General features: G+C 40.3%; 1 protein-coding gene across 6 annotated transcripts; it reads left to right on the top strand.

Moving 5' to 3' along the window:
* Positions 1–108: 108 nt before the first annotated feature.
* matk (megakaryocyte-associated tyrosine kinase) lies at positions 109–10769 on the top strand. 6 transcript variants are annotated; one of them, XM_076087948.1, is made up of 13 exons: positions 109–330; positions 590–637; positions 1429–1542; positions 1620–1753; positions 2108–2327; positions 3712–3805; positions 3921–3986; positions 4138–4237; positions 4464–4548; positions 5214–5287; positions 5499–5694; positions 6333–6419; positions 8065–10769. In XM_076087948.1, exons 2-13 carry the CDS (start codon positions 629–631, stop codon positions 8281–8283), a joined length of 1398 nt encoding a protein of 465 aa, XP_075944063.1. In that variant the 5' UTR covers positions 109–330; positions 590–628; the 3' UTR covers positions 8284–10769. The 6 variants fall into 6 exon arrangements, with proteins under 6 accessions (XP_075944063.1, XP_075944065.1, XP_075944062.1 ...); XM_076087950.1 differs by having other exon boundaries at positions 244–330; positions 1638–1753; XM_076087947.1 differs by lacking the exon at positions 109–330 and adding an exon at positions 366–471 and having other exon boundaries at positions 1641–1753.

Genomic DNA, 10769 nt, shown 5'->3' with positions numbered 1-10769 from the left:
TCTACGTTTTCGAGAGACGCGATTATTTCATTTTTTTTTAATCAGGAGACGGCAGAGAAGTCACCTACAGCGTCACTACTTGTACCGCCTCGTGAAATATTCCGAAATAAAGAGGAAGTGGTCCGACAGACTGATACCAGCGCGCACTACACGTCTGAGACATGAATGAGACATGAACATCCACAGCATCGGTTCCTGTAGAGTTGTTTTAATGGAGAAATGTCACCGCTGATTGAGTCGTAGAGGATTTCTAAAGTCGTCTTCCGGGTCCTGTTTACGGACCCAGCTGTGCTGAAGAGGAATGTTCAACATCTGCCCGGAGAGCCGCAGGTACTGAAATATGTATGTCGTTAAGTAACCAGACTGAACAAGCCGTCCGGGGCGTTTTAGTTTAAATGCATGCGACACGAGCAGCTGGGCACAGTCTGTCAACAGCCTGCTACCCGCTAACATCTTCATCTCTGCTTAATGGTGTGTTTGGATCCGCGTTGTCTTGACCACAGCTACTCTTAAGATCTCTATTTATGCACAGAATTTTATTTTATTTCATGTTTTGTTACTGTTCAGAGACCATTTTTCTCCTCGACAGGTGTTCAACACAGAATTATCCAACAATCCTGCCCTGCTGATGGCAAAGGTAAGCCTGTGTGCTGCTGCACCACATTATGTGGTTTATCTTCACACATCAGTCACCATACAAGGAGCTGAATCAAGTGCACTTTAATATCTGGTGTGATGTTTTGGTAAAATGATGGGGCTTTGAGAAAGAGACATTCAAGAATAGCAAAAAAAAATACACGAGATTATTATAAATGAAGAAAAACCGAAGTCTCAACTACAGTCTGAAGTTCAGTAATGTTCGAATAAAATGTAACGGGCTGTGAGATGATTGGGCTATTTATCAGAGTGCATATTGTGTTTTAAAGTATATTCCATGTGAACTTGTCATTGGTTAAACATGGAGCATAATCTTGAGCTACATGCGATAACCGCATGACCACCATTACTGATTAAAAGATACATTTGGGTAGCCTTTTAGGCGAAAGTTTTTTGGGTGACATATTATATTGGAGGGTTATAAATTCCTAATGGTTTCCTAAGACGACTCCTATAAAGACTCATGTAACTGTCAGTGGTTATATGTAGAGACATAGCGAGATCAACCTCAGGTCTTTAAGTCTTGGATTTAAATGAAATAGTTCTTTTAAAGATCAATCTTGAAAATGAATAATGGCTAAAATAACAGAGCGGGTTTCCCTATCATTAAATATACCAAATTACATAGTTATTTGAAGAAAACATAACTATTTGGTAATAATTGTTTTGTAAAATAGATATGAAACATTTGCCATGTTTAATATGTTGTTTAAAACGGCCAGCCTGTCAAGTCTAACTATTATAATTATTAATATTTCTCTGCTCCTGAAGATGAGCTGGGCTGCAGGTACACAGTGTGTGGCCAAGGGGGACCACAGGAAACCAAAACCTGGAGAACTGGCTTACCACAAAGGAGACATCCTCACTATTGTTGATGCCAGCACGGTACTGTCACGTTTAAAAGGGGCTACAAACGGTTTGTTCAGTTCATTTTTGTATTTTTTCCCCCCATTTGACACAAGACTTGTGCTCTTTTCCAGAAGAAGGGATATTACAAGGCCAGACTCAACACCACAGGAGAGGAAGGACTCATAAACTCCACCAATGTGCGCAAAAGAGAGGCTCTGCGCGTTGACCCCAGCCTCAGCCTCATGCCGTAGGTCTCCTCTTCCTCTCATTTTTGCCATGACTGTCTCACGTCAGTAGAATGCAGCCATGTTTACATGCGGTTAACACAAGCCATGTGACTGTGCCACAGAGACAACTTTAGCTGTTGGCTTGGTAAATGATGAAAACTCATCTTGTGACCAAATTGTGTGGTTTTGGACATGCTATAACAAACAGAGTGATTAATACAGAGACTAACTTCCTTTTCTTGTGTGTAAAACACTGAGATAAATACACCTCCTGTTTTTTATAAAATGATCATCTGTAAGATATGTGGAACTTATGAGACAGATGTTTTTTTTTTTATTGTGTGTGTGGCCCACTCTGTCCTGTCTTTCACCAGTTGGTTTCATGGGAAGATCTCGGGTCCAGAGGCGGTGTGTAAGCTGCAGCCGGCCGAGGAAGGCCTGTTCCTGGTTCGAGAGTCCATCCGCCATCCCGGCGACTACGTCCTGTGTGTCAGTGTCTCTGGAGGTGTTATCCACTACCGGGTGATTTATCAGGACAAGCAGCTGACCATTGATAACACACAGTATTTCTACAACCTCATTGACATGATAGAGGTAAGCAATAAATACCATAAATATCAATCTCATGGTGGCGCAATCCTATAAATCTGGACCAAATGCTGCAGTTGGGTCTTTCAAAACATAAGGCAGAGATCTGGATCCATTTCATGCCAAAATTCAGGATCATTTGGATCCCACCTCAGAGGTGGATTTGATGTAGATTGACAAATAGCCTAGGCTTCTCCTCTCCCAAATATTGTTACCCAAGATATTCATTAATTGATAATCAGGTGAATGTGCCTTTCAAATGTGAGAGTGTTTTAATTTTAGTTTATTTAGCTAGTTTTAGTGTAATTGGGTAACTGTTAATCAATGCAAAATGGTTAGGCCACGCACTTCTTCCTGAAAACTGCTGTAAATACAACTGTAACAAACACAGGCAACATGTTTTCAAAGTCTAGTTTAAATTAAATATTGTAACTACATTATTTGTACCAAAAAATCCAACATATGACCACTAGCATGGCTAAGAGTCCCTCTAATGTTCACACTAAGGCCACAAATGATGACAAGGGGACATAAATAGACAGTTTGTCATGTTAGGGGGGTTTTGGACCACAGCACTCTGATACCTGCTGTATTTTTGGCCAAAGTGTTTGTCAGCCTGAAAACCAATCAGCATAACTGACGCCAGAGTAAAAATACATCTTTCAAAATGAAGCAGAGACAGGAAAACACATGAAGCCCTTTTAAGGTTTATCAGTATTTGGCCTGTGTCTGTGTGAGGGTGCATTGGAAGCTTTGCTGCCATGAGGGTTTGTGGATAGACTCCAAAGAGATGGCCAGCTCTTATCTGCGAGCCACAGATGGCTTCAGGCCTAAGTCAGACCGGCTGACTTACTCCTGCGGGGAAACAGATGAATATTTGGGCTGAATCATGTAATAAACGCTATTCTGTCTCAGTGCTGGCAGACTGCTGACGATACAAAACCAGGCTCTGATGTGTCGCTGTGTCAGAATTTATTTGTGTAATTTAATTCAGCTGCCGCCTCTCATTGCGTTGTGGTTTGTCGTTAGGAAACCTTACAATGACATTGAAGAGTATCCATACACAAACTGTGTTGTGCAGTTTTGTTAATGATTTCTAAAGCTAAATATAGGTTATACTTTTTTTTTTTGTCTAACCACAGTTCTTATCCGTTTTCAAATGGCTTCCTGAGTATTGTGTTATTTTATCTTAGTCAGAGTTTCAATGAGTTCATTGTTCTCTTTAGAGCTAGATTAAATATTAATGTACTCTTCATTCATAAAACTTAAGTATGTGGCATACTTTACACGGCACTTCAGACGGTGGAGAAGGAAGATACCAGATATCATATACAATAACATCTGCTGTAAATAACTGAATATCTGTTGTTGTGTGTTTCCATTTTTGCAGTTCTACTCAAAGAACAAAGGCTCCATCGCTACAACTCTTCTGAAGCCAAAACAAAAACACGGAACCAAGTCAGCTGAGTTGGAGCTGTCTAAAAGTAAGTCTGAGGTCAAGAAAACTGCATCTATACAGATCAAATATAATAACGATTACAATTATGAAGGCGTGTAAAGGTGTGAGGCTCACAGTTCATCTCTCTCTCTCTTCTCCAGCTGGATGGTTGCTGGACATTACGAAGCTCAAACTGGGAGAGAACATAGGAGAAGGGGAGTTTGGTGGTGAGCTTTTATTTGATCCTCCTCCTTTTATTATCTTTGTTTCCAACACCACAACATTTATAGTGAAAGGTGTCATCAAACATTTACAGAAAAGAATAATTCTGTCTTAGTACGGATGTACTAATAAACACTGTGTGATTCTCAACCCCAGCTGTTTATGAAGGAGACTATATGGGCCAGAGGGTGGCAGTAAAGACTATTAAATGTGATGTCACAGCGCAGGCCTTCCTGCAGGAGACCACAGTCATGACGTGAGTCTGGAGACTTCCTCAATTTTACTGTTTAATGCTTTGACAAAACACTTTGAAGAGCTGTGAATTCAATACTAATAAAACCAGGTTTTAGCGAGTTTGCTCAATGAATAAATGAATAATTGTATCTTATTGTACAAGTGATCATATCATTTTGAATCAAATGTAACTTGTTGGTATTTTTTATTCCCGCTGTCCGTGTTTAATGTGAATTCACTCCTTACAGGAAGCTCCAGCATAAAAACCTGGTGCGATTGTTGGGGGTCATTCTTCACAAAGGGCTTCATATTGTCACGGAGCTCATGACTAAGGTACAGTTAACACATCATTTATCAGCAGGTCTCAGTTGGAGCTGAAACACGATTATAATAACCTGGAGCAATACAAAAATAGGCAACATAGTAAATTAAGATTAAGCGTGGCTTGAAAACGCCTTGTTATGTCACACAATGAAGCAGAAAATATAATCACATATAGTAAGTGAAAGCCTATCGACATTGGTGTCTCATATATGAACAGAAAAGTGGACTCACCAGCTATGAATATATCTAAATTTTACTGCAAATTCACCACCAGCAACCGTGAGCTATCCCCTGAATCTGAAACAAATTTTCTCCCATGTGAGACGACAGTCCAAAAATCCAATTACAGACTGCCCTGCTGCCACTTGGAGCCGCCACTGATGCAATGGTTTTCCAATGATGCAACTTTAAGGAGTCAGGGTCTGACTTCCTCTTGTGTTCAATGACAGTAGGACAAAATGCAGAAGCTCATTGTAGTTGCTTGGCCTCAAGTACAGTCATATAATGACTTTAGGTGACATTTTAAAATATTTGCAAACCAAACGGTTAAACCATGCTTGTTGTATTTCTGTCTGCATGTAGTATTTCTCATAATACTAACTGAGAAATGTTCTAATATAACCTTATTTGAGTATTTTATATGTGTCATATATGCATATGTGTTTGTGTTGCAGGGAAACCTTGTCAACTTTCTCAGGACAAGAGGACGCTCAGTTGTGAACTCAGTTCAGCTGCTCCGCTTTGCTCTGTGAGTTCAAACGTCAGCGGCAAACTTAAAGATTTGAACGTTCTACACAGCAGCAATCATAGTGTGTGCAGAGTAGTACATTGTGTGACCGCTGGGTCCATAGATGCAAAAACTGCTAGTTAACTGTATATACTTTACACTGTTTGTGTGTGTTCAACAGTTTCATGTACAACATTTGAATGACAATGTGTGTTTACGTGTATGTGGTCAGTGATGTGTGTGAGGGGATGGAGTACCTGGAGGCCAAGAAGTTGATTCACAGAGATTTGGCAGCTCGTAACGTGTTGGTCTCTGACGACAGCCTGGCCAAGGTCAGCGACTTCGGTCTGACCAAGGTGGACTCGAAGGTGTCGGATAACGCCAAACTGCCAGTCAAATGGACCGCCCCCGAAGCTCTGAAGAAAGAGGTTGGTTAGAAGAGTGTCACTTTTATTCAACCTGGGATTTGTTTTCATTTTCCATATCTGTTTCTGCCCCTCTGTGAAATCTCTGTCTCTCTGAGACCTCTTTTTGGTACTAAAATATTTCATATATTTAAAATAATGCTGTATTAATGGTTAAAGTGTAACTTCCCCCGCCGGCCACCAGCCCGCTGTCATTAACATTGATTCACCAGACTTTGCAATGCTGATAGCTTCATTTCCAGCAGACAGACAGGAGAGAACAGGCTTGTGCTGGGACTGTAATACTGTAATAAAAATCATAGAGGCTGTGGGGAGAAGCCAGGAGGGGGTCTGATTAGAGGGCGTTAATATTCTCTTATTTCATGACGTAGATTAGTCCCAAACGGTCAATTCTATCTCAAAATTGGACTTGCAAGATTAGGGCTCATTTAAAACGGTAGATGGCGTTTTGAGCCATTTTCAACCATGAAATGCAGATTTTTATAGATTTGGCATTGTCCAGTATTGACTTGTTTCATCAGAGTACAGTCATATCATTTATTTTATAATATAAGAAACACATTTAAGTGTACAGTTACTCTTTAAATAAGTAATAATCCATCAATGCTTTACATGTTTCTATATTTGCTCCCATGATGCAGAAATTCTCCACAAAATCAGATGTTTGGAGCTACGGTGTTCTCCTGTGGGAGATCTTCTCTTACGGTCGTCAACCTTATCCTAAGATGGTAAGTAGCACCAGAACATGTCACTATTATACTGTCGTGATGTGTGTGTGTGTGTGTGTGTGTGTGTATATACAGTATATGGGTGGTATCATATCACTAGACACATTACAGACATGTCAGTTACAGCTCAAACTGTGTTAAACCAATAGTTTGACATTTTGGGAAATACACTTATTCACGTTCAGTACCCCTTTCACGTCCGTCCGTTGAATATGAAGCTACAACCAGACAGTTAGCTTAGCTTAGCAAAAAGACTGGCGACAAGGGGAAGCTAGCATGGCTCTGTCCAAAGACAATACAATACAATCTGCCTAAAACTCATTAATGAACACGCCATGTCTCCTTTGTTTTATCTGTAAAAAAAAAGTCGAACAATTCCTTTAAATCAATCAGACAAAATCCATCTTCTATCGGTAAAGTCATGTGACCTCTGTGGAAGATTTGTGCCTAATGCTTACAATCTATTCTTCTTCAGGTTTGATTAATGTTAGTAATATGACTTTATTTAAGTTTGATACTTTGGCTTTATCTTTAAACAACTGCACGACTTCTCTTTGTCTGACAAGTTACAGACCTCAATCTTGTCTGTATCGCTCTCCCTGCTCATGAATAAATAAAAAGCAGATTTTGAGAAATGATACCCTATAATGAATAGAAAAATGAAAAAAAAACAAGACTTCAGATAAATCTTTACTCTCTGTCCTGTAACCAACAGGAAAGAGTATCAAGCTCGTAAGGTAACTCTGTGCCATATCAGGATTTGTGTCTCTAGCAAGTCGTAGGTGTGTCAGTCGAATGTTACCTGGCTTTGTGGTCAGATTCGTCTGGAGGCCGCCGTCATCTTCTGGATCGACTTACTGCGTCTGAGCAGGAAACCTCTTAAGGTGACTAAGTTCATAGTAGTGCGTCAGCAAGGATAGAGGTTTACTGTACATTGTGTGGGACCATTTAAAAAAAAAAAGTAATCTTGTTATTGTCAGCCTAACTAATCTACTTTATGAGCGGTTTGGGCATGGAGGAAGAGGACGCTACATCGTACACAAAGACTTCATAGCAGGAGGTAACAGGCAAAAACAGGAAGTAGGTTGTAGTCTCACGAGGGCTGGATCATGTCGACACTGGAACGGAGAGACTTTGGAAAAGAAGAAACAATGCTACTTAAACACCAATCTGTTTGTCATACTAGGCGCTCTCAGGTAATCCGTGCTCAATGACTGCTGAGGCCAGCGGCTCAATGAGGACATCAGGATCAGCCAGCATTAATGGAAGGGACAGTTAGGTTGTGTCCTTTGCACCTTACGCCAGGTGGTGTCCTTTTAAATGCAGGATGATTATCTCCTAATTGCAGCCTGTTTGTAGATATATACACAAGTTGATTTATTTAGGTCAAGTTTGTGCTCCCCTTAATTAAACTCAACTGGTCATTTGTTATCTGTTGGCAGAGAGACCAGGAGGAAAAGTGTGCGTGATTATTATCTGTGGTTTTAACATGTATAATAAGAAAGGTATGACACAAATGTTTCATTTCACACACACAGTACCGATGAGAGCGATTTTTTTTTAATGTAGTACTCAGGATTGTGAATACTTATAATACTTCACAATATATGATTTCTTCACCTCCTTTCTTTCCCTGTTCATGTAGTCTCTGAAGGAGGTGAAGGAGAGGTTGGAGGGGGGCTATCGCATGGAGGCTCCAGAGGACTGCCCCCCAGTTGTCTACTCGCTGATGAGGATTTGCTGGGAGCAGGAGCCACGACGAAGACCTGCTTTTCACAAACTGAGGGAGAAACTTGAGCGAGAGATGGGCCCGGGCCCTGGGTCTGAGTGTCGGGATGGGATGAGGTCTGGTTCTGGATGCTGATCTTGGTTGTGAATCTTTGAGCTCACTATGGTGGGAATAGACTGGCGGCTGATGGACAGGTAATACACACATTGTAACCCACTTCTGATGGTGTGCATCACACAAGATGGCCCGGTGGAGTTCCTACTGGATTTCCTTTCATCTAACGGATGGGACAAGACGATCATTATGTAACTCTGGTCATCATGTAATGCTGGTGAGAAAGGGTTTAACGGTTGGAGCCATGAATATACTAAATCCTAATGACTTTGGTGATCTCCTGACTTTTCCTTTAGCATCATCAACAGGTGGGTCAAGTCCAATACAGTCTTCGACACACCCTTCAGATGAAAAGGAGCATTTCTGACATTTCCCAAAATACCTTTTTTTCCTTCCTTTTAGTAATACAAAATGGTTAATAATAAGTTTTAAACTAGAGAACATTTTGCACTGGGATCACGCCAGCCGGGACACCAACTTGGACCAGTAGAGTAAAGTGTGTGGGGGGGGGGGGGGGGGATTGTTCTTCCCTACTTCTTACGCCTCTACTGCCAGCACTCTTACTCAAATCCCACCCATCTTCAAACTTGGTCTTCATTTTGATCTCAGCTTAACACCTGTAAAGTGTTGTGACTGCATGTTGTACGGTTTTGACGTTATCGTAATGACAACATCTTTCCTTTCACACCTGGGAAAGTACTCAAAACCACTTCTCTGGTATTTCCAGCTACTGTAGGTGTATGCAGGACAACATTCTGCCATAATGACACACAGACTCAGAATGGCCCATTACCTAACCCATTACTTCTGGCGCCATTGCTCAGATCACCCCCATCTTTGAACTCGGCCCTCAGTTTAATCTCAAATACATACCTGTAAACCTTTGTGACTGGACCTTGCACAGTCAACAAAATGTGTCCACGGACAGGAAGACATATAAACACCTGGCAAAGAACTTTAAACAGCTTCTTTGGTAGTTCCCATTACAGAAGGTGTCTCCAGGACCACATTGTTCCATGCTGACAAAAAAAAAAAAACTCACAATACCAGCACCAGCCACACACTGTTGCGGCTGGTAATCAACCCACAGGACAATGCACAGCCACTGTCTGAAGTCTGTTGAAACGGTTTGTACACCAGATCCCATGAAATGACCAAAACCAACAATGCATTACTCTAGCTAACAAGTATTGTCTCAGTAGTCAAAGACAATGGTGAGCGGCAGGACAGCGCCAAAATGTGTTGGAAATATTGTACATTGAGTGTGAATCTCAATGTACTTGTCTCAATGTACTACACAACTATGTTGTGTTTGAATGTGTTTGAATGTCAGTTTAGTCAGTCAGGTAAGATTTACTGAGATTTCGTGTCTGTTTTTTGCCATATAAATATTGTACCTGTATGATCAAAGATCAACTTTATGCAGAGTAAACACAGGTTATTTATATTTAATGTCGAGGGAGACACGTCTGAAGAAGCTTGTGTCCCGGCATTCATGTTCAACATTATGCCGTGGATTCAGGGCTTGATATGTAAAAGATTTAATATTTAATGTTATTGTTGGTTTATGGCGAGAGAGGGATTTACGTACTTTTTAAAAAGCAGTCAGCATTTTGCTTGTCTGCAGGGAAGATCGGGTTGTTCATTTTCAACAGATACTCTGTAGGCCTTTGGTTAATTAAGTAGCTTTTTCACCTTTAGATGAACTTTGTCATTTTACTTTTCCAGATTAGTTTTTGTTAAACCAAATCTCATACTATTTTTTACACTTTGTCCGTCCCACTCCACCAGACAGCATACTTGGGGCGGGGGCTTTGATTCAATTCATTCAAATTCAATTTATTCCATAAGACTAAATCAATGGGAAATACAGCATTTATTACTACTTTTTCTTCCCTCTTTATGAGGATTTAGAGATTATAATAGTGACTTTGTGTTATCCACCATCCTCTTGGGATCTCTTTGGATTTTTGTAGGTTCAGAATGTTTTCTGAATTACTAATCTTTGGACGTCACATTGTTATTTTACATATACCTTGATATATATGTATTCTATTTATTAATGTATAACTCATTTTAATGTATGTGATTATCAGCTGCTTTGTAATAGAAAATGCAATTAAATATTCATATTTCTGATGAGACTAATGCACATTCGGTTCTAAACTCACCACAAAATGAAACCTCTTTTTTTTTTATTGTTGTCACGTCACAAGACCAAATTAAAGATGTAATTTGACTTAAGTCTATGTAAGCCTGGTATTTGTCTCTGTCCCAGGAGATGGACCCCAAATTGAGTCTTTATCCGCCGTCATCGTACAGTGCAAGCGAGGGTCCGCCACAATTTGTTCAATCTGCTCAGTGTTTTCCTGGAGCTCTCTGATGGGATGAGCAGCAATTTTCTGGTCAAGGATTTATAAAGGATACAAATGCTTAAAAAAAAATTATCATAAAAGATGTGATGGCGGATGAGTTATATTTTATCGAGTAAAGGATTTTTTTGTGAA

The sequence above is a fragment of the Anarhichas minor genome, unplaced genomic scaffold (assembly GCF_050575085.1).
Source record: "Anarhichas minor isolate MPS153535 unplaced genomic scaffold, ASM5057508v1 ptg000010l, whole genome shotgun sequence".
NCBI lineage: Eukaryota > Metazoa > Chordata > Actinopteri > Perciformes > Anarhichadidae > Anarhichas > Anarhichas minor.
The sequence above is the reverse complement of the archived record's forward strand: the minus strand, read 5'-3'. Positions and strand labels throughout refer to the sequence as shown.

Bases quoted from the DNA above. Each gene is read 5' to 3' on its own strand.
- matk (XM_076087945.1), top strand. The intron at 638-1,428 runs GTAAGCCTGTGT...CTGCTCCTGAAG, and splicing joins CTGCCCTGCTGATGGCAAAG to ATGAGCTGGGCTGCAGGTAC. The intron at 1,543-1,619 runs GTACTGTCACGT...ATTTGACACAAG, and splicing joins CTATTGTTGATGCCAGCACG to ACTTGTGCTCTTTTCCAGAA.